Raw genomic sequence first — 21,274 nt, 5'->3', positions numbered from 1 at the left:
CTGCCTTTCCTGGCCTGATGCCCCCCGCTCCTACAGCAGGGACTGGGGCTCGTGGCAGGCGGGCAGCGACATGTTTATGGGTGGCGTGGCCTCGCTGGATCCTAAATGGTTTTGTCCCCAGCCCAGCCCGGGGCTGCCGCGTTGGGGTGGGCGATGGGCACCAGCTGGGGGGGCTGCTCCTGCTCCCTGGGGTGAGACGGGGCCTGGGGCACCTTCACACAGCTGGTTTTTCAGCTAAAGCCCAGCCCTGCTCTTCCCTTCATGAAATAACTGCAAAGTGCCCTCGGTAAGCACGGAGACCTTTCACCGGCGGGGTAAAGCAACGGCGCGACGCGCTCCCCCGCGACCCTGCGCCACGGGGGTCGGGATCCTCCCGGTGAAGTCCCCCACTCGGGTCCCCCCAACGATTTGTGCTCGCCCGTTCTGCGGGGCACGGCGCGGAGCGGCCGCGTGGCCGCCTCGCCAGCAGCGCGCCCGCCTCGGCTTTCTCTCACCATTTTGAAGCTCCCGGCCCCGCCGTCCCGCGGGGGCAGGAGGCGGCTGCGGCTGCTTCCTGGTGCCCCATCCCGGGGCGGGGGGGGAGCGCAGAGGTAACGTGCACAAATAAATTAGGAAAAAAAATAAAAAAAGGCTCCTTTGGGGGCTCGGCTGCTTCCTCCCCCTTCCCACCGCGCCCCCCCTCGCAGGGCTTCACCACGGAGCCCTCCTGGGGGGCCCAGCGCCCCCAGCCCCCGGAGGCTCGGCGGGGGCCGGGAGCACCCATGGGTGCTGGTGCCCGGCCCGGGGCAGCTTGGAGCAGCTCTCGGCCCCCCCCTGGACCCCCCCGGACCCCCCAGGAGCAACCGGGGTGCGCGGGGGGGCTGAGCCGGGCTGGGCTGGGAGGGGGGCCGGTGGTCGGGACGTGGCTGGGGGGTGGTCGGGGGTCGGGACCGGGGGGGAGGACACACGGAGGGGGCAGGACCGGGCCCCGGGGGCGGTGCCGCGGAGGGGCCGAGCCGAGCCGAGCCGTGCCCGCCCTCACCTGCCCGGCCCCAGCGGGATGGCGGCGGCGGGGACAGGGCCGGGGGCAGGCACCGGGGCGGGACCCGGGGCCGGGACCGGGACCGGGACCGGCACCGGGGGTGGGGGGTCGAGGCCCCGGGGTCGCCGTGCCGCGGGGGGGTGGGCTCCGTGCTTGGCGCTGGCGCTGGGCTGGGCGCTGGGCTGGGCGCTGGGCGCGGAGCCCCCCCACCGCTGCCGCCCCGACGCCGCGCTCCTGCCGCCGCCGCTGCGCCGCCTGGCGGGGGCCGCCCTGCTCCGCGCCGCCGTCCCTCGGCTCCGCGGCGGCTGGAGCCCCTGCCAGCTCTACCGGTACCGCCCCGGCACCGCCACCGGCACCGCCACCGCCCGCCCCGACGGCACCGGGCCGTGCACCCGCGGCTGGCACTACGCCCTGCCCGCCGCCGGGCTGCGCTCCAACATGGTCACACAGGTGGGGGGGGGGGACATGGGGGGGGGTACTGGGGGGGGGAGATGTTTGGGGGTGTAGGAGGGGGGTCCTGGGGATGGGAGGGGGGCGGGGAGGATGGTTTTAGGGGGGGTCCTTAAGGTTGGGGTCATAGGGGAGGGGTCCTGGGGGTGGGGGGGTTGGGAGGGGTTTAGGGGGGTCCCTAAGTTTGGGGGGGGTCCTTAAGGTTTGGGGTGGGTCCGGGGGTGTTCCCTTTGTTTGGGGGGGGGGGGGGTCTGGGGGTGTTTTCCGTGTTTGGAGGGGGTTGAGGGGATCCCTAAGTTTGGGGGAGCTGGGGCACTCTGATCCTGGATCAGGGTGGGGGATTCTGGGGAGTCCTAAGGGTCCCGGGGGGGTTGAGGGACTTTGGGGTGTTGGGAGGGTCTGGGGGTTCTCCAGGGTCTGGGGTGGTCGGGGGGGCCCAGAAGGGGCCTGGGCCTGGAGAGCTCGGGGGGGGCGCAGGCTGGGGGAGGCTGGAGGAGGTCGAGGGTCCCTGGGATCGTGGGTGCAGGAGGGGTCAAGGGGTGGCTGTGGGTTGGGGAGGCCTGGGGGGGGCTGTGGGGAGGCCTGGGGAGGGTGTGAAGGGGGCTGGGGGGGGTACCTGGGGGACAAGCTGGGGGCCCCAGCAGGGGAAAGCCCTGGCTGTTCTGGGGGGCCTGGGGGACAGGAATTTTGCTTGGGGGATCCTGGAGACAGCTGAGAGACCCCCATGGGGGGGGTCTTGGGGTGGCTGGGGGGCAGGGAGCTCTGCAGTGTTGGGGGGGGACAACAGGGACAGGGCTCTGGGGGCCACCAGCACCGCCCTGGGCCCCACGCTTCTGCCTGGGGGTGGGGGCTGCCCAGAAGCCCCCCGACAACGTGTGGGGCTCGTGATCCCCCCACGCCATCCGTCCCAGCCCTGCGGGCAGGGGGGGGCTCTGCCGGAACCCCCGTGCAGACACATCCCCGTGGCCCGCAGTGGGACCTGGTGTGCGCCTCGCGCTGGAAGGTGCCCCTGGAGCAGACCACGCACTTGCTGGGCTGGACGCTGGGCAGCGTCGCCGCCGGCCTGGCCTGTGACAGGTAATGGGGGGGGGTCCCCGGGGTGCTCCCCCCATGGGGCACCCGGCCCAGCTCACGCCCGGCCCCACAGGTTCGGCCGCCGGCCCACCTTCGTGGTGTCCCTGGGGCTGGCCGTGCCCCTGGGGCTCGGCGTGGCGCTGGCCATCAGCTTCGTCATGGTCCTGGTCGCGCGGATGCTCTTCGGGGCCGCGCTGGCGGGCGCCTTCCTCTCCCTCTACGTGGCACGTGAGTGTGCTGGCGGGGTCTGGGGTGGAGGCGGAACGGGGTTTGGGATGCTGCGGGGTTTGGGGTGCTGCGGGGTTTGGGGTGCTGTGGGGTGCGGGATGTTCCAGCAAGTGGGATGCTGCAGGGTGCAGGGTGCTGCAGCATGCGGGGCGCTGTGGGATGCAGGATGCTGTAGGGTGTCCCGTGGCCATGGCACCCATGCTGCACCCCTTGTCCCCCCCCCCCCAGGGCTGGAGCAGTGCGACCCCCCGCACCGGCTGGAGGTGACGATGGTGGCCGGCTTCTTCTGGATCGCCGGGGAGCTGCTGCTGCCGGGGCTGGCCGTGCTGTGCCGGGACTGGCGGGTCCTGCAGGGCGCCGTCACCATGATCCTGGCTCTGCTGGCCGCCTGCTGGTGGTAGGGACCCCCCCATTTCAGGGCTGGTGTGCGCAGGGGGCCAAGCCATGCTGGGCAGCGCCCTGTCCCGGCACACCCTGCCCGGGGCTGCGGGGCATCAAAGCCGCCGGGGCTCTCCAGGCTCTCCGGGTAAATGTTTGCTCAGGTTTGAAGCCGAGGGTTTCCAGGCACAGCACGGCTCTGGGCCAGGCAGGGGGAGGCGGTGGTGGTGCTGGGGTTGGGGCCAGTCCCCGCGGACACCCCGTGACACCGCCGCTTGCCCCAGGTGCCCGGCGCTGCTGCTGGAGTCCCCGCGCTGGCTGCTGGCCACGCAGCAGCTCGAGAGGGCCAGGAAGACGCTGCAGGCGCTGGCCGAGAGCAGCGGCCGCGGTGCTGATGACCAGGGGAGCCTCGTGGCGGGTGCGTGGGGGGGTGTCTGGCAGGGCCCCCCCTTCCCAAACCAGCCGTGCTGGGGCTCTGTGGGGCTGTGCCCGCTCTAACCCGGTCCCAATGTGCGTGCAGAGCTGGAGATGCTGGCTGAGGGCTCCCCCCAGCCCCGCTACCACGCCGTCTGCGAGATCTTCAGCACCAGGGTGATCTGGAAGAACAGTGTCATCCTCGGCTTCACTGCGTGAGCAGGCGGGGGGATAGCGCTGGGGGGGGGGTAGCGGCCCTAACCGGCCCCCCCTTACCCCGCTGAGCCCCCTGTCCCGCAGCTTCATCGGCTCCGGCATCCGGCACTGCTTCACCCGCAACCTGGCCCCGCACCTGCCCCGGTTCTCCTCCTACTTGGCGCTGGTGGGCGCCGAGGCGGTGGCCTGCCTCTTCCTCTGCCTCACCGCCGAGCGCTTCGGCCGCCGCGCCGTCCTCCTGCTCTGCACCGTCCTCACCGGCATCTCCTCCCTGCTGCTGCTGGCCCTCACCCAGTGTAAGGCCGGGGGAAAACGGCGGGACCGGGTGCTGGGGGGGTGCAGGATGAGCCCCCTGATGTCTGCTGCCCCCCTCCCCTCCAGACCTGCTGGACCTCATCGTGCTGACCCTGTCGGTGGTGGGCATCACCGCCTCGCACGCCGTCACCATGCTCAGCATCTTCTTCGCCAGCGAGGTGCTCCCCACCGTGGTCAGGTGAGGGGGGGAGCCGCCCCCTCCCCGGGACGCGGGCGGGACCCCCCTGGCACCCCCTTTTTCTGAGCACTTTCCCCCCCCCCCCCCCCGCAGGGGCGCCGGGCTGGGGCTGATCGTGGGGGCCAGCTTCGTGGGCAAGGCGGCCGCCCCCATCACGGCCATCCCCAACAGCCGCGGCTTCTTCCTGCACCACCTGGTGTTCGCCTCCTTCGCCATCCTCTCGGTGCTCAGCATCATGCTGCTGCCCGAGAGCCAGGGCCGCGGCCTGCCCCAGTCCCTGCAGGACGGCGAGAGCCAGCGCCGGCCCCCCCTGTTCCGCCGCCCCCCCCGCGAGGACCACCTGCCCCTGCTCGCCCCCCGCGGCATCCCCCACGACTACTCCCGCCTCGTCTCCTCCACCAAGCGGGCGCTGGGCCCCCGACACAGCCCCGCGGCCGCCCCCCCGCAGACGTAGCCGTGCCCCCCTCCCTGCTGCTGGAAGGGCTGGGGGGGGGCAAGCACGATGCTGGGACACCCCCCCCCGGTGCACCGGGCCCCCCCGTCGCCACGTGGCCCTGGGCGCAAAGCCCCAGGACGTGAGCGGTGGCTGGGCTGGGGGCTGCGCGCCCACCCCCCCGTCGGGGCCGGATCCTGCCCCAGGAGGAGCTGTGCTGGGAGTCCTGGGGCGGGGGGTGATGCCCCGGGGGGGGGGGGTTGCAGGCTGCCAATAAAAGTGCCTTGTTTCTACACGGGCGGCTGGCGCGGCCAGGGTCCCGCCGGCCCCCTTGGCTGGGATCTTTATTGGGAAGGGACCAGGGGGGGGTCTCTGTGCCCCCCCCCTCCCCACCGGCACACTGCTCACACCATCAAGGCTCTGCTGGGTGCGGGGTCCCTCTGCTGCTTCTCTGGGTGGGGGCGGGGGGGGCTCGTGGGGGTGCAAAGCCCCTGCAGCCGGGCACCTGGTGCGTGCACGGAGCCTCCACCTCTGGGCACCTCGTGCACACGCGTGTGCGAGACCCTTCCTGTCCCCAGCCCCCTGCTGCCGCCTTCCCCCCCCCCAGCCCCCTGCTACTGCCCGTAGAGGTCGGCCAGGCGCCTGAAGCGGGGCCCCCACTCGCTCAGGTAGTCGTAGTCCTGGTCCTCGTCCGTCAGGCTGGAGACGATGGAGCTGAGCGGGCTGGCGACGGAGCCCGAGCCCTCGTAGTCGTAGATGAGGGCGGTGTCGTAGGGGGGCACGCTGGGGTCGCTGTCGGCCGCCTCCAGCCCCTGGGGGGACAGGGGACGGCATCAGCCCTGCTACGGAGGGGGGGGGGGGCGCAGGGGGGGTGCCGAGCCCCGTCCCACCTCGTTGATGAAGTCCTCGATGTCCGAGGGGCCGCTGGGCAGCTTGCGGGGGGCCGAGGGGGTGCCGGAGCGCAGCGGGGCGTCCCTGCGCATCGGGGGCTTGGCACGGGGCTGGAGGAGCTGGGGGTGCCGCAGCTGGTTGATGTCGTAGGCGTCCTGCGGGGATGGTGTGTGTGGAGGGGGGGGTCAGGGCTGCTGGGGCTGCGATGAGACCCCCCCCCCAGCCCCCCTCCGGGGTGCCCCCCACCTGGTCCTCCTCGCCGCCGCCCTGCTCGTCGTAGTTGAGGATGTTGTCGCGCATGTCGTCCCGCGAGCGCTGCAGCAGCCCCTTGCGCAGCGCCCGGCGGCGCCCACGCACCTGCGCGGCCCCCAGCAGCGCCAGCACTGCGGGGGGAGCGGGTGGGCACGGGGCGGCACGGGACGGGACCCCCGGGGGGGGACGGGGTGTGGGGTATTGGGCAAGGTAGGGATGGGGATGGGGCTGGGATGGGGTGCTGGGGTGCTGGTAGGGGTTGCTGGGGTGGCTTGATGGGGGATGTGGGGTGGGGTGGGGATGGGGTAGCCAGGACTGAGCTAGTTTGATGTGGGACATGGGATGGGGTGGGATGTGACGGCCAGGACCAGGACAGGGTGGTGAGAGACACGGGTTGGGATGGGACGGGGTGGCCAGGACCGGGATGGGGCAGTGGGTGGGAGGTGGGACGCGGCGATGGAGCATGCTGCTGGGATTTGGGACACGAGGAGGGGTTGGGGTACCCGGGAGTGGGTGGGGGGCTCTGGGGGGTGTCACTCACGCAGGAGGAGGACGCTGCTGCCGAGGATGATCAGGAGGGCCTCGAGGGTGATGCCGGCCGTGGCGGTGGCAGCGGCCAGGACGCCGTCCTCGCAGGTGCCGTCGCGGCCGCAGGGGCACACCGACACGTTCAGCAGCTGCTGCTGCTCCCGCGGGGGGGTCCCCGAGTCCCGCAGCAGGAGCGGCAGCGAGTAGGGCCCCTCGGGCAGGTCCACCAGCACGGCCAGCACCGCGTGGGTCACTGCGAGGGGGGCACACAGGCAGGGCTGAGCAGGGACCCCCCCGTGTGACAGCAACCCCCCCACCCCGGCCATGCCTCACCATTGAAGCGGGTGATGCTCCAGTTACGGGCGAGCTGGGGGTGCTGGGGGCTGAGCTGGAAGTGGAAGGGGGCGCCGTGGGGGGGCCGGTCGTCGTCGGTGGCCCCCAGCAGCAGGCTCCCCCCGCGGCCCGGCCGCCCGCACACCACGCCGGCCGGCGGCTGCAGCAGGGGCGCGTGGTCGTTCACCTCCAGGATCTCGATGGAGAGGGTGCCGGTGGCGGAGAGCGGGGGCTCGGCTGGGCGGGGGCAAAGAGCAGAGGGGTCGGGGGTGGCGGGGGGCACGGGGGGGCTCGGGGGGGGGGGGGTAATGCTCACCGTCATCACGGGCGAGCACCAGGGCGATGTACCAGCCGCCCTGCAGGAAGGCCGAGGGGTGCCGCAGCTCCCGCTTGGTGCGGATGGTGCCGGAGTGCGGGTCCAGCTGCAGCCAGCCCGCGGGGTCGTACAGCAGCGCATAGCTGGGGGCACGGGGGGTGTGTGTGTGTGGGGGGGGGGCACGCCGTCACCACCCCCCCTTCCCAAAATACCCACTGCCTGCTGCACACCCGGGTGCCCAAATGCAGTGGGTGCCGGAGGCGTTGCAAAGGGAGCGGGCGCCCAAATTGCAGGACTCACGAGAGGGTCTGGAGCTGGCGCGTGTCGGGGTCGCTGGCGGTGTAGGTGGTGACGGGGGTGCCCGGGGGGGCCCCCTCCGGCACGCTGACGCGCCGTGGGTTCTCGCGGAAGACGGGCGCCTCGTTCACGTCCCGCACCCGCACCTGCACCGTGGCCAGCGCCCGCGGGCTGCCCGGGGCCGCCGGCTCCAGCGGCTGCTGGTTCTGCACCGACACCGTGAGCTGGAAGCGGTCCCGCACCTCGTGGTCCAGCGGCTGCCGAGGGGGGGGCGGGGGGGGGACACGGGGTCAGCGGGGCTGCCAGCACCCGCATCCCCATCCCCCGCACACCGGGTGCCCCCCCCGGGTGCCCACCTTGGCCACGGAGAGCACGCCGTCGTTGGTGTGGGGGTCGGTGTGGATGGCGAAGGCGCCCTCGGGGTCGCCCTCCAGGATGGTGAATTTGGCCAGCCAGTTGGGCGAGCCGGCCAGGTCCTTGTCGTGCACCAGGACCCTGCCCACGTCCACGCCGGCCGCCTGCTCCTCCACCTCCATGGAGAACTTGGGGGGGGGAGCGGCACAGGGCTGGCATCTACCCCCCAGGATGGCACTACCCCGGGGGGTGTCCCCCCTCTCGTGTCCCCCCCTAGCCCGCCCTGGCCGCTACCTCCTCCTTGGTGAACTCAGGGGCGTTGTCGTTGATGTCCTCCAGGTAGATGACGGCCGTGGCGGTGGTGGTGAGCCCGTCCCCGGACATGTCGGCCGCCTGCAGCGTCAGGTTGTACACCCCCACGCTCTGCGGGGTGGGCGAGGGGGAGGCACTGAGCCCCCCAGCAGCCACAGGGACGGGGTGTCCCCCCCCCTCACCACGGCTGGCTCTGCGCATGGACCTACCCATGGCTCCTCCAGCCCTGGTACCCACTCCCGGTGCCCCCCCCGTGCCCGCTACCTCTCGGTCGAGGCCGGGCCGCGCGGTGCAGATCTCGCCCGTGGTGGCGTTAATGCTGAACATGCCGCCCGCGCCCTGCTCCAGGATGGAGAACCGCAGCGCCGCGTTGTCCGTCTCGGGGTCGTCGGCGTCGGTGGCCTCCACCGTCATCACGCAGGTCCCTGCGGCCACCGGAGCTCCCCCGGTGGGTACCGGCACGGGGGCCGGCTCGTGCTCCCCCCCCCTGCCACCACCACCACCACCCCGGGTGCCCACAGGGCCCCACCTGGCTCAGCGCCCTCCACCACGCGCCCCGTGAAGACGTCCTGGCGGAAGAGCGGCCGGTTGTCGTTCTGGTCCACCACGATGATCTCCAGGTCCGTGGGGTCCTCCAGCGTCACGCCGCCCAGGTCCAGCGCAAAAGCCTTCAGCTGGGGGCGCAGAGCGGGTGGGTTGGGGCTGGGGGGGGGGAACTGGGGGCCACGGGCACGCACGGCCAGGCCGTATCCTTACCCGAAAGCGGTCGTTCTCCTCCCGGTCCAGCATGGCATTGAGGAAGACCTTGCCGCTGAACTTGTCAATGGAGAAGATGCCCAAGGGCTCCTCGTCCACCCCCGGCCCCTTGATGCTGTAGATCACCCCCCCCGGCTGCTGCTTGTCCGACTTGATCTGCCCGGGGAAAGTGGGGCTGGGGTTGGGGCTGGGGGCCAACCCCCCGGACCCCTGGGGTCGCGGTGGGGGGGGGTGCCTCGCCCCCAGGGCAGGGTGCACGGAGTGGGGGTCCCTGCACCCCAGGGGAATCGGGGCATGCCCGGAGCTCCATCCCCTCCGCGGTGCATGGGGACCCCCTCGCTGGGGGGCCCTGTGCTGCCCCCCCACAGGGTCCCCCCCCCCTTTTTCCTTGCCTACCTGCACCAGGAGGTGGGGGATGCGCTTGTGGTTCTCCGAGACGCTGATGGGGGGGATCACCCAGGCCCTCTTCACCCGCCGGGGGCCCTCGTGCTGCCGCCAGCTGGGGGGGCTGCCTGGGGCCATGCTGGCACCCTGAGGGGGGGGGACACAGCGCTGCCGAGAGGGACATGGGGCTCCCCTAGGGGCTTCGTGATTGCCACCCCCCCCCCATGATAGTGATGTGCACCCCAGGAAGGGGTCCGCAAATGATCCTGGCACTGCTCTGGGCACGGCCCCACACTGCGGCCAGGCTGTGCCCCCCCCGTGGTGGGGAGGAAGGGGCTGTTCGGGGCTGGCAGCGCCTGGCACGGCCCCAGCCCACGTCACCGTCACCGCGTGGATGTGGCAGCGTGGGCAGGGGGGGTCGGGCTGGTTGTGGGGGCACGAGTGGGGGGCACGGAGCGGGGGGGCTGCAGCCGGGGCTGGGCTGGGGGCGTGTGGGGAGACCCCCCCCCCCCCCCTTCCCGTTTATCTGGGAGGCTGCTGGAGCTCGGGGAGGGTAGGGAGAGGGTGGTTGGACAATAGGGGGGCTGAGGGGGGGCTGCCCTGCGGGTCCGCTTGCCTTCCTTCCCCCCCCCAAAAGCTACGGGGCCCAGGCCAGACCCCAACAGCCCCACATGGCTCAGGCCTGAGGCCGCGGTGAGGGGCACTGGGGGGGGCTGTGCATGAACAGTGGGGTGGGAGGGGGCGAGTGGGGGAAATCCGGTACTGCTGCTGGGGGCGATGAGGGGAGCAGGGTGTTTCTGAGCACCCAGCCCCCCCAGCCTCCCTCTCGCTGCTCTCCAACCCACGCAATGTGCCAGAGCACCCCCCCTGCCCCGGCCACTGCCACCATCTGTGGGGTGGAAAATGGCCCAGGAGGGGCGCGGAGCCTGCGACACCCCCATCCCCATCCCCGGCACCCCCGTCCCCATCCCCAAAGCCCCCGTCTCCATCCCCAAAGCCCCCGTCCCCATCCCCGACACCCCCGGGGACGTGCGTCTGCAGGGTCTGGGCCCCATCCCAGCCACCCCCCCCAGCACTAGCCCGTTTTGGGGGGGGGGGGTGAGGGTTCCAGCCCCCCCACCCCCAGCCCCATCCCTTACCCTGGCGCAGAGGGGGGCGAGCAGGCAGGCGAGCAGGAGCGGGGGCCCCATGGCCGAGCGGGCGCAGTCCGAGCCGCTCGCCGGCCCCGAGCTAAAATAACCGCGGGGCTGGCTGAGTGACAGCACATGTGCTGCCGAGCGGGCCGGGCCCCCCCCGGCCGGGCAGCTGGCCCCGCCGTCCCCCCCCCCTCCCCGCCGCCCCCCGGCCCGGCCCGATGCTGCCCGGCTGCGCGCCGGGGGCCCGACGGGGCGGGCGGTGCGCATGGGAAGGACGGGGAGAGGGGGGTCCGAAGGGCTGGGGGGGGCGCTAGGAAGGGGTCCCCGGGGGTGTACTCCCCCCCCCCCACCTCTGCCTGGCCCTTTGTGGATGGGGGCTGCGGGCCCCCCACCCCCCGGGCAGGGCGCTGGGAATGCGGCAGCTGCCGCCGGGTGCGCCCCGGGGATGCCGCGACGGGGCGGGCGGAGAGCCCCGGGCCCGCTGCTCCCCCCGCCAGGACGGTCCCGGCCCCGGCCCGGCATCGTCGCCCCCCCCCTCCCGTCCCCCTCCCGGGGGGGCCCTGCCCGCCCCCGCCCCGCCGGGCCCCCGCGGCCGCGTTCCGGGGCAGGTGCGGGGCCATCTGGGCTGGCGGCGGGCGCTGGGCGGGGGCCAGGGCGGGCTGCGAGAGGGGGCCAGCGGCGCGGCTGTGGCCAGCACCAGCCCAGCCCAATCCCAGACCCATCCCCATCCCGTCCAGCCCCATTCCCATCCCATCCCATCCCATCCCATCCCATCCCATCCCATCCCATCCCATCCCATCCCATCCCCATCCCATCCCCATCCCGTCCAGCCCCATTCCCATCCCATCCCATCCCCATCCCATCCCCATCCCCATCCCATCCCCATCCCCATCCCATCCCCATCCCATCCCCATCCCCATCCCCATCCCATCCCATCCCCATCCCCATCCCATCCCCATCCCATCCCCATCCCATCCCCATCCCCATCCCATCCCCATCCCATCCCCATCCCCATCCCATCCCCATCCCCATCCCATCCCCATCCCCATCCCCATCCCATCCCCATCCCCATCCCCATCCCCATCCCCATCCCCATCCCCATCCCCATCCCCATCCCATCCCCATCCCCATCCCCATCCCATCCCCATCCCATCCCCATCCCCATCCCCATCCCATCCCATCCCCATCCCATCCCCATCCCCATCCCCATCCCCATCCCCATCCCCATCCCCATCCCATCCCATCCCCATCCCATCCCCATCCCCATCCCCATCCCATCCCATCCCATCCCCATCCCATCCCCATCCCCATCCCCATCCCCATCCCCATCCCATCCCATCCCCATCCCATCCCCATCCCCATCCCCATCCCATCCCATCCCCATCCCATCCCCATCCCCATCCCCATCCCATCCCCATCCCCATCCCCATCCCCATCCCCATCCCATCCCATCCCCATCCCATCCCCATCCCCATCCCCATCCCCATCCCATCCCCATCCCATCCCCATTCCCATCCCATCCCCATTCCATCCCCATTTCCCGCCCCCCCCCCTCCCGGTGCCGGTCCCGGAGCTCCGCGAGGCCGCGGCACCAGGGGGCAGCATCGCCCCGGCCACCGGCTCCGTGTCCCCGCACCCCGGGGGCCGCACCGGGGAGCGGCTGGGGGGGGAGTGCCGGGCTGCAGCGGATCCCCCCCCCGCCCCCAGCCAGCCCCGCTCCCCTCCCTGGGGACCCCTCCGGTTCCCTCCCGGCACAGCGCATCAGGAAAGCGCCGCGGGGCTGCCGCAGGGGAAAAGGGAAAAGGGCTGGGGGACGTGGGCCGGGGGATGCAGGGGGTCTTCTGTCCCCCCTCCCTAGCTCTGCACCAAAGCTGAGCGGTGGCAGGGCTGCAGGTGGCCGGGGGACAGCAGAGGGGACATGGAGCCATGCCACGAGTGGGTGAGTGTCGGGCACCAGTGACCCCACGGCACGGCTCAGCCCTGGCACTCGTTCTCCTGTCCCCGTCCGTCTGCCTGACCCCATCCATCCGCCCGCCTGCCCTGCCACCCCGCATCAGCGTCACAGCGGGGAGCGGCCCCGGTGGCCGTGGCTGGGGGTCCTGGCAGCTGACCCTGACCCTAATGCGCCGTGGCAGCGGGGCGGCCGAGCAGATGTTCCCTGCCACCGGCACTGCGGCGCGGGGACACGGGGCGCAGACGTGATGGGCTCTGACAAGGTGCCAGCGCCAGGCCGTGAGCTCATGCTGGTGGCACGGCTCCGTTCCCAGCGGGGCAGCGCGGCCCCTGACCCCCAGCCCCCAAATCCTGCCCCTTGAGCCCAGCCCAGCACAAGAGCTGCGGGGCTTGTGCCCAGCTGCGTCCCCAGCGAGGCACTGGGACCAGTCCTGCCCTAACGTGGGTGCAGCGGGAGCACGGGGGATGCGAGCAGCCGGGCGCGCTGAGCAGCGAGGTGCCAAATGCCGGCGCAGCAGCCATAAAGCCACTGGAGCTTCGGCTTTTATATGGCCATAAAAGATAATGTCAGCCATAAAGCGCGAGCGCGGGGCCCGGCGTGCCAAGCCGTGCTGAGCCCAGGGCAGGGATGAGCGGCCGGGAGCACCCAGGGGACGGCCCCCAGCTCCCCGGGGACACCCCAACAAGGGGTGACCAGCACCGCAGGGCGCTGGCAGCTCGGGGCAGTGGGTCCCCGGGTGCCCCAGGGTGGCTCCGGGCAGGGGGACGCTGCAGCGGGGCCGGGGATCCTGTGGGATGTCTGTATCGGTGGTGCCGGAGTTGGGCGGCGGGGCCGGCGTATTAAGGATGCTACTTTGGGTTGTTTTTGTTGTTTTAATGGTTTTATTGCGCGGTGCCGGGCCGGGCCTGGCAGGCCTTAATGAAGGAGATTGATGGCTTAATAGCCTGTAGCCATTACGGGGTAATTGAATGGTTGTGTACATATGATCAGACCGTCAGTGCGGACGTGGCTCGCAAGCAAAGTGACTGGAGCATCCCCGATGGATGTGGCATGGGGGGTGCAGAGCCCATGGCCCTGGGGACCCCCATTCTGTCCCCAACGTCCGGGCTGTGTCGGTGTCCCGGGGCCACATCCAGCAGCGAGGGGATGGAGCACTGTCTCCAGGTTCCTGCAGCGGCACCAAGGCACCCAAATCTGTCCCTGGCCGGCTCAGCTCCAACCTGGGGCATGGGGCATGGTGACCAGGTGCTTTAACGAGGCTCTTAATAAACTGCTCCCATCTGTAGGGAGGAACGAGCTGGAGGGGCTGGGAGCTGGGGGGCCAGCCCAGAGGCCAGCCCCAAAGCCGGGGGTGCCGTGGCCACCGACCACCCTCCCTGCAGCAGCCACCCCCGGGGAGGAGACCCGGCGGTGCCGCAGCCGGTCCTGCCGGCGCCGGGGTGCGAGTCACACTACTCATTTCAGCGTGTGACAACCAGGTGTTTTACAGTATTTGCTACCTGTGATCATCCATCAAAGCAATCGATAGCGTTCCTGCAGAGTTTTATTAATGATCTTGTCACCAGGCTGGTGCTGGGTGCCTGGGGTTGTCGAGAATGATAGATCATTAAGAGCTTTTGCTGCTATTTATTCTCCAGTGACCTTGTCTCTCTCCATTGTTGCTTGCTTAAGAGTTATGAATGTGAGACATGATAATTTGATATTGATCTATTTGGTAAGTTAAAAAATTTACTGCATCGTTGATGTTTTAACAAAGGACCCGCTCGGTCCCTCCGCAGCCCGGCGAGGGCCGACAGAGCTCGGCTCTGACACCGCAGCGCAGCACACTGATCACCCTCCCAGCTGCTCGGGGCTCCGCCGACCCTAACGAAGATATTTAATCAATTACCCATGCTCCCTATCCCTCTCACCCTTCCCAGTGCCCCATGGTTGGCAGGATGAGATGTGTCCCCCCCTTGTTCCTCTTTCTGTGCCGGGGATGGAGCCCCCGGTGCAGGAGCCGCGGGGCACAGCCGCCGGCCCCCGTGGTGACATCGATCCGGCAGAGCGTGCACGAAGTCAAACAGGGACAAAGCTCCGTTTATAAAGGTAGGATCTATCAATACTGCCTGTCCTGCAGGAAATCGATGACCTTCAGACGTGTGCGCACACGCACACACACAGGCGTGCACGTGCAGTGCGATTTGTGCTGCAGCTGCTCCCCGCTGCCTCCTGCACCCTGCTCCTGCTGTGCCCCCACGGCTGGTGGTGCCAGCACCCCGTAACTGCCCCGTGATGGGGCCCGGCTGCTGTGGAAGCACCTCGGTGGCAGAGGTGCTGTGGGTTTTTCAGCACACCCTGTATTCATCTGTGCATCTCATTACTGCTTCAGTTCCACGGGGAAGCAGAAGGCAGCGCTCGGTGGAGGCTGGGCGCGTGGGGTGCGCGCAGCAGGTTATGGGGTATCCCGGGGTACCCAGCCCCTTCGGCTCTCCCTCTGCAAGCCAAAGTTGATGAGCCCGTGGGAAAGGGCAGAGAGGGAGGCGAAATTACCGGGCACCAGCACAGCTGGCTGAGGACAGGGGTTTAACGTGAGGAGTGCTTTCAGCTGGCGAGGAGCTGCATGCAGCCCGAGGCACGGCTACAGCAGGAATGGGGCCAAGCACCCAGTGGAGCAGGCAGGGAGCCCAGAGCCCTTCTAGCCAGGGTTTGGGGTGTCCACAGTGCAGAGAGCTGAGCCCTGCGCTCAGCCCTCACCTTTCTGCTTCTCACCTGTCCTACGCGTGCGTTAAACGGAGCAGCTTTGTCCTGCAAGTGCCTGCTGGCAGCACTCAGACAAGGGGGGCAGTCTTGGCCCAGGCCCCCCAAATTCACCTCACTTCACTTCTCCAGGCAGGACAGCCCTGGTCCTCCTGCACATGGCTCCTGCACGAGGAGTGACCCCTGCAGCTCTTTAGCCAAGGAGAAGAGCACGCAGGGTGAATCTCGCTTTTATTGGGCTTTGTTTCACGGACAGGAGTGCAGTGAGCCCAGACCTGCCCCTGCCGATCCCTGCTGGCACCCCATCAGCACCACTTCAGCCCCTGGAAATGGATGTGGCAGCGAGCGGAGCACCCCCAGGCTCCTGGTCCCGGCCCGAGGCCGTGTGCTAGGCCGGGTAAAAGCGCTGCAGCAGCTCCTTCTTGTTGACTTTTCCCATCTGGTTGCGTGGGATCTCCTCCACCACGATCAGCTCGGTGGGGATGGTGTACGGTGCCATGGTCTCCCTGCAACACAGACACGGAGGCATTAAAGCTGACCGAAATCTGTGCTTCCAGCCCCTCCTGACACCTCTCAAACACTGCTGGACCCACAGAGGATCTGCTCTGAGGCTTTGCATCCTGCTTGCCGCATCCAGCCCCGGTGGCGTGGGCACTCCTGTGCTGGGTCGCCCTCGGTGCCCGTGCCCTGCCCATGTCCCGGGACGCAGTGAGTACCGCGCGCCCCTGCAGCACCCCAAAACACCGCTCACCCCTCGCAGGGTGCACGAGAGCCTCCAGCAAGCGATCAGGAGGCAGCGCTGTTAACGGGGACTCCTCAATCCTCCCCATTAGACGTGGCAGGGGAAAACAGCACCGTGGCACTAAGGATGCTGAAACCACGCCTGTCCCCATCCTGTCCCCACGCAGAGCCCCTCGGGGGCCAGCTCTGGGCCGTGCTGGTGACAGGGTGACAGCCTGTGTCACAGCCTGTGTGACAGCCCGTGGGGCTCTGCCTGCTGCAGGAGGGAGGCTGAGCTCGGCGCGCCGTCCCCGTGCCCTTTGCGGAGCGCGGGGGGAGGCTCTCCTGCCTTCTGTGCCGTGTGTCACCAGCCTGGGGCCGTGCCCAGCCCTGGCAGCGCGCTGACAGCGGCTCTAACGTGAGGTGCCAAGTCTGCAGAGCCCTCGCCCGCCGCCACCAGCACCCCCAGCACCCCCGGCCAGATGGACGTCTCCAGCTCGGGGTGGCGCCTGGCGCCGGCAAGCGCGGCTGGGGGCCAGAGCTGCGAAATGAGTCATGCTGAAGGGGGACGTGCGTCTCCTGCCAGGGAGCGCGAGAAAAGGGCCAGGCAAATGTAAGTGACACGAAAAATAAAGGGGAGAGACGGGGAGCGAGGGAGAGGCAGACGGGGAGAGCAGGAGCAGTGCCTGCAGGGAGCGGCGCTGGTGCTGGGCACCCAGCGCCGTGGTCACCTCCTCGCAGCCTCAAGTGGGTTTTGCTTAAAGGGTTCTGGGGACGGCAGCTTCTCTCTGGGGACTGCCACGGCTGCAGGGGTAACGAGGGCCATGCCCACAGAGTGGGGATGAAGGATCTGCCGGAGACCCCAACGTCCTTGCCATGAAGCTCAGGGATGAGCAGCCACCGTGGGGTCCCACATGGAGAAGCCCCAGGCACCACACCAACCCAGGCAGACCGAGCCTGGCCACGAAGGGGAATCTCCACTCGCAGGAGGACATCAGCATGAAGAAACAAAAGCTGCTGGTGGCCGCGGGCTGCCTTGGAGGAGCAGGAGCCCCGGAGAGCCAGCAGCCGGAGGGTTAAGGCGTGCACAGCGAGCAGGGGTGGCAGCAGGAGGGATGCCCGGTGGGGTCCTGGCCCCTCTGCCCAAGCAGCACGGGTGCAGGTTTGGTTTCTTTGTTCGATTCTCTTCCCCCCACTACGCAACTGTTTAATCAGAGCAGCAGCCGGCCAGCTAGCATCTTCCTTGCATTTGCTAAATCGCAGTCCCCCAACTGTGATTTTTGCAAATCCAGGGGAAATCTTTAATTGGCTGGCTGTGCAGCCCCTGATGAAACAAGTGCTCCTGCCGCTTACAAAATAGCGCCAGCCTCGCCAAAAATATCCGCAGCCTGGAGGAGGGAGTTGCCAGGAAAAGAAAGAATCTGCTATTAAATATTTTGCTAATGGAATATTAGCGATAAACCTGGCGATTCTGCTTCCTGGCTCCAGCTTACGCTCTCCTCCTCCTCCTCCTGCAGCTGATGCCCCAGACCGCAGCGCTGGCTGCTCTTGGCCTGGTGTGAGCAATGGGGTTTGCAGGCTGACACCGTGCCGGATGGCCAGCTGCTGTCTGTGCCCTGCTCTCCAGAAAGGCACAGGTCCCTGCTGCTGCTGGGACTCCCCGCGAGGCCGGTGAGCCCTGGTGTCCCCCCCTCCATCTCCAGGCCCCTGGGCAGGGTCTCTGGGGTTAGCTGGGGCCCGCTCTGGGCCAGCTTCCAGCAGGTAGGGAGGCAGGCAAGGTGTGATTGCAGCAGCCCTGGGAAAAAGCTGAGCAAATGGTCTCACTGCTCAGCAAACACGGAGCGCCCCTTGCCGAGCCCCGTCCGAGCACTCGCTCCTTGCTGTGCTTTGTCGGCGGTGAGCTCAGGGCTGCAGAGGCCTGGCCCTGCTGCCGTGGGGGCGAGTCGTTTGTCACAGGTACTTTTGGGGTGAGAGACCCGTTTATTCCCATTATCTCCTGTGCTTGGCAACCTGCTGGTAGAAGCTGCGTCTCTGCCATTCCCAGTACCCGAGGCACAGCGTCACTGCTGCCACCCCTCTCTCCTACTCTGACACGTCCCCAGGTGAGGGTGCTGAGCCTTGAGGTGCTGTCCTGTCCCCGCTGCCTGCGGTGCCCTCGCCGTGCTCAGCCCCGCTGCCTCTCACCTGGCCCACTCCTTCAGGGCGGTCACCGAGAGCATCTCGCTCCTGCGCAGCTGCACCACGGCGCTCACCCGCTGGCCCCAGACCATGTCCGGGGGCCCGATCACAGCCACGTCTGCAGAGAGAGCACAGGACTCGAGGTGAGGAGTGCGAGCAGGTCCTGGGGGCTCAGCACCGCGGTGAGCTGGAGGAGCAGCGCGTGGAGGAGGGTGGCACGGGATGCTACGGCAGGAAAACACCAGGGACTCCCCTGATGCTGTGATTTCCAGGGACAGAGCTTTGCCCCGAGGAAGGCAGGAAGCCCCACGGAAAGGCAGGAAGCCCCAGGGTTGGAGCGACTCGGGGTCAGCAGGGGGATGCGATGTACACAGCGGTGTCGAGCCGGGGCACCGCTTCCACCCCCTCGCACAGGGTCACGCGCAAGGTTAGCACAGATTTAATTACAGCCTCATTTCCAACGTCAGATGAGAGCTGCTGCTGACTTGGCACCCAGCTGTGAGCTCCGTGGCTTCGGCCCCGAGAGACGACTGGTGGCGGGCTTCAAACGCCGCCTGCTCCTCGCCCAGACGAGGGCCTGATGATGGGAAGGCAGGGCAGCAGCCTCGGGGCACGAGCCCTCGGGTGGCCCCGTGCCTGCACCTCGGGACCAGGACCGGGCACGGCCCCAGGACCATCCACGGAGCCCCCGCACGTACCTGTGATGTGCGGGTGGGCGAGCAGCTGCCGCTCCACCTCCAGAGCGCTGATCTTGAACCCGCCGTTTTTGATGATGTCCACCGAGGTGCGGCCCTTGATCCAGTACACGCCGTCTTGGTAGGCTGCCGTGTCCCCTGGGAAACAACGGGGGCTGTGTCAGGGCCGTGCCACCAGCTCCCCCCGTTTCTGCTGTCCGCCCCCCATCCCGCACCCAAGGCTCGGGTGGTGGCACCGTGCGCAGGAGCCGCGCTCAGCACCTGCAGAGCCCCCGGGGTGGGTGCCAGCCTTCCCACCCAACAGCCTGCACCCGGGGATGCACAGAGGGGAGCAGGCATCCCTTTTCTGCAGGGGGAAAGGGAAGAATAAGGCTGTGCAGCCACAAATCCTTTAACATGGAAGCAATGGAAGGAGTCACCGCCGCAGGCGGACACGTCCCAGCGCGCTCAGCACGGCGCACAGCAGTGGGACCAGCCTGTCCCCGGCTCCTGCCCGGCTGCTAGTGACACAAAATAGGGTGGGGGACGGTGTCAGGAAGAAGAGAGGGCCCGAAGTGAGACTTTGTCCTTCCTGGGGGGCGGGAGGTGGGGGAGAAGGCGCGTGGCAGGTGCGCTCCGGTAATTAGCCGCTCGCGCCGAGGCTGGGAAGATTGAGGAGAGAGGTCATGTCAGCACAACCTGGCTAAATGCTTAACAAGCTGTTGCACTTTGATAGCTACTTAAGATGATTACTCACATCCTGCTAATAGAGCCTTTGCCAAACGGGGGGTGAGGGGGTGGGGGGGGGTGGGGGGGGCTCGGGACCTCGCATTTCAATTTCAGAGCCTTGATGGCAGCACCGGGGGGCCCTCGGCAATACCCCCTGCTGCCCTAACGACACACACCACCTTCGTGTCCATGCACCCAGCCTGCTCCCCTGCTGCAGCTTTGCACGCCGCTGGCTGGGGAGTGCAGGCACGGCGACGGCTCTGGCAGTGGGAAAAGAGCTCCCAGCAAAGGGTCCGCGGGCACTGCGGGGCTGCAGCACCAGCCCCGGAGCTGTGGGAGCTGCAGAGGGCGACTCTCGCTGATGCCCCGTCCAGGTGCTTGTTCAGAGCCTGGGGAACGAGGGCAGCCCAGCATCCCAGACCGCAGCACCCGGTGGGCACGGAGCCTGAAGGACCCCTGAGCCTCTGGTTAGGGTGCAGGCTGTGCAGGGAGTGTGCCAAGTGCACCGGCTGGGCTCTGGGGCAGCCGAGACCTGGGGACTTCGTTGGGTGGCCCAGGGAAGAGCCTCCCCAATGCCTCCTGCTCCCCAAACCCTGCATGTTCCCCATTCCCCTCTCTCAAGAGATGAGGTCCCCTCTCCTCCGGGGCCTCACGGTGTCACCCCGCAGAGGCAGGGGATGCAGGTGCCCACTGGCTGTGCAGCTCTACAAATCTAGTTCCCAGCTCACCTCTGACGCTCCGCAGGGACTGCACGTGGTGCATGCAGAGGCAGCGAACGCTCAGAGATTTACGGTGGCAGAGCAATGAAAAATCACAATCATCAGTTCTGAAATTTGGGCTGTTCCCCAAAAGAGTCGTGTCCCCGTTCAGCTGGCACATGCCAACTGCTGAGCAGCTCCTCTTGCTCAGGTCAGCCAGGAAATGATTAATTGTTCGTGTAGTTGCCTGCCTTCCTCTTGGCTCTCACACGGCCGTGGATGTTGGGAGCTGTCTGGAATATTTTAAAGTTGTGGGAGAGTTTGAAACCAGGACTCTCTGGGTATCTGGCTGCTTGGGGTTGAAAGGAATTCATGACTGCTGTGATAAACTGCCCTCTGTGTCCAGTAGCACTGTAGCATGTGTGACTGACACAGGGCTGGAGAGCAAACATTAATTAAAATGTGGCACGGGGGGACTGGAGAGGCACGAGCTTTCAGCAGCGAGATCAGGAGCTGCTTATGCATGCAGAGGAGACAGGGCGAGGAGAGGGAATTCAGCGCTGGTTCAATGACATACAGTGCCCGTGCTGCTCTTCAATGTTTAAGCACACCAAAGCTGCCACATTTGCATTTTCCTCCATTTCAGGATGGGGAGAACGGCCCAAACAGTGGGCTGGGCGCACAGGCGGGAGGTGTCCCGACACCAACCGCTGCGGCCACCCGGCCGGCTCACTCCCGCATCTTTCCTTACACCTGAACCCACGGCTGCGTGCCCTTGGGAGGGTGGTCTGTAGGCGAGGTGTCAGCCACGGCTGATTTCTCTGCTTTGCAAAGCAAGCTGCTGCAGGAGCAGCCCGGGCACCAGGGCAGCGAACAGCCAGGGCCACGTGTTTCACCACGATCCCTTCTCCACACCGCACAAAGTGGCACGCACGAGCCCGCGCGCCGCCTGGCTTCAGACAGTATTTCCAGCTCGGGAAGTCTCCGTGTTTCGCTTGCAGCAGAGGGACCCTGGCACGATGTCGGGGCACGTCAGCGCCACAGCAAAACACCTGAGCTGGCGGCAGCCCGAGCTCCCGGCCCCGCAGACTACCTGCGCCGGCTGTGCCGCGCGAGGCGGGCGCTGTGCCGGGGCTGGCACAGGAACGGGGTCGCTGTGCTGGGTGCCGTGCCAGGCTGGCTCAGCTGGGCGGCAGCTGGCTCCGGGCTGGCCGATGCCAGCGTCCCCACACGGCCGTCCCCTGCTGTCCCTAGCACGGGCAGGGGCTGCTGGCGGCTGCCCCCGGAGGTGTGTGCCCTGTGCTAGAGATGTGCCG

At 68.5% G+C, this 21,274-nt stretch overlaps 3 protein-coding genes across 4 annotated transcripts in view; 1 reads left to right on the top strand and 2 right to left on the bottom strand.

The window, feature by feature from the left end:
* Window positions 1–996: 996 nt before the first annotated feature.
* On the top strand, window positions 997–4,798 carry SLC22A31 (solute carrier family 22 member 31). Its single transcript, XM_083851787.1, has 9 exons — window positions 997–1,471; window positions 2,445–2,548; window positions 2,619–2,773; window positions 3,002–3,170; window positions 3,436–3,569; window positions 3,672–3,780; window positions 3,866–4,077; window positions 4,163–4,274; window positions 4,368–4,798. The coding sequence occupies exons 1-9, from the start codon at window positions 1,040–1,042 to the stop codon at window positions 4,726–4,728; spliced, it is 1,788 nt and encodes a 595-aa protein (XP_083707913.1). The 5' UTR covers window positions 997–1,039; the 3' UTR covers window positions 4,729–4,798.
* Window positions 4,799–4,937: 139 nt separating this feature from the next.
* CDH15 (cadherin 15) lies at window positions 4,938–10,742 on the bottom strand. 2 transcript variants are annotated; one of them, XM_083851775.1, is made up of 14 exons: window positions 10,270–10,742; window positions 9,143–9,277; window positions 8,747–8,902; window positions 8,520–8,664; window positions 8,255–8,415; window positions 7,973–8,101; window positions 7,681–7,866; window positions 7,328–7,581; window positions 7,028–7,170; window positions 6,712–6,948; window positions 6,392–6,631; window positions 5,845–5,981; window positions 5,598–5,753; window positions 4,938–5,519 (listed from the first exon to the last, which is right to left on the bottom strand). In XM_083851775.1, the coding sequence occupies exons 1-14, from the start codon at window positions 10,531–10,533 to the stop codon at window positions 5,322–5,324; spliced, it is 2,541 nt and encodes an 846-aa protein (XP_083707901.1). In that variant the 5' UTR covers window positions 10,534–10,742; the 3' UTR covers window positions 4,938–5,321. The 2 variants fall into 2 exon arrangements, with proteins under 2 accessions (XP_083707901.1, XP_083707900.1); XM_083851774.1 differs by having other exon boundaries at window positions 7,973–8,415.
* A 4,430-nt stretch (window positions 10,743–15,172) lies between these two features.
* The window catches only part of ACSF3 (acyl-CoA synthetase family member 3), a 58,144-nt gene continuing 52,042 nt past the window's right edge, over window positions 15,173–21,274 (bottom strand). The window contains exons 8-10 of the mRNA XM_083851319.1: window positions 18,556–18,690; window positions 17,864–17,975; window positions 15,173–15,465 (exon numbers count right to left, since the gene is read on the bottom strand). Of these exons, the coding sequence (XP_083707445.1) occupies window positions 15,348–15,465; window positions 17,864–17,975; window positions 18,556–18,690 (365 nt within the window). The 3' untranslated portion in view covers window positions 15,173–15,347. The remainder of the gene's footprint in view (window positions 15,466–17,863; window positions 17,976–18,555; window positions 18,691–21,274) is intronic.

Source organism: Anser anser (genome assembly GCF_964211835.1).
Source record: "Anser anser genome assembly, chromosome: 11".
Classification (NCBI taxonomy): domain Eukaryota; kingdom Metazoa; phylum Chordata; class Aves; order Anseriformes; family Anatidae; genus Anser; species Anser anser.
Note: the sequence above shows the minus strand (reverse complement) of the source record. Positions and strands in the feature narration are given on the sequence as shown.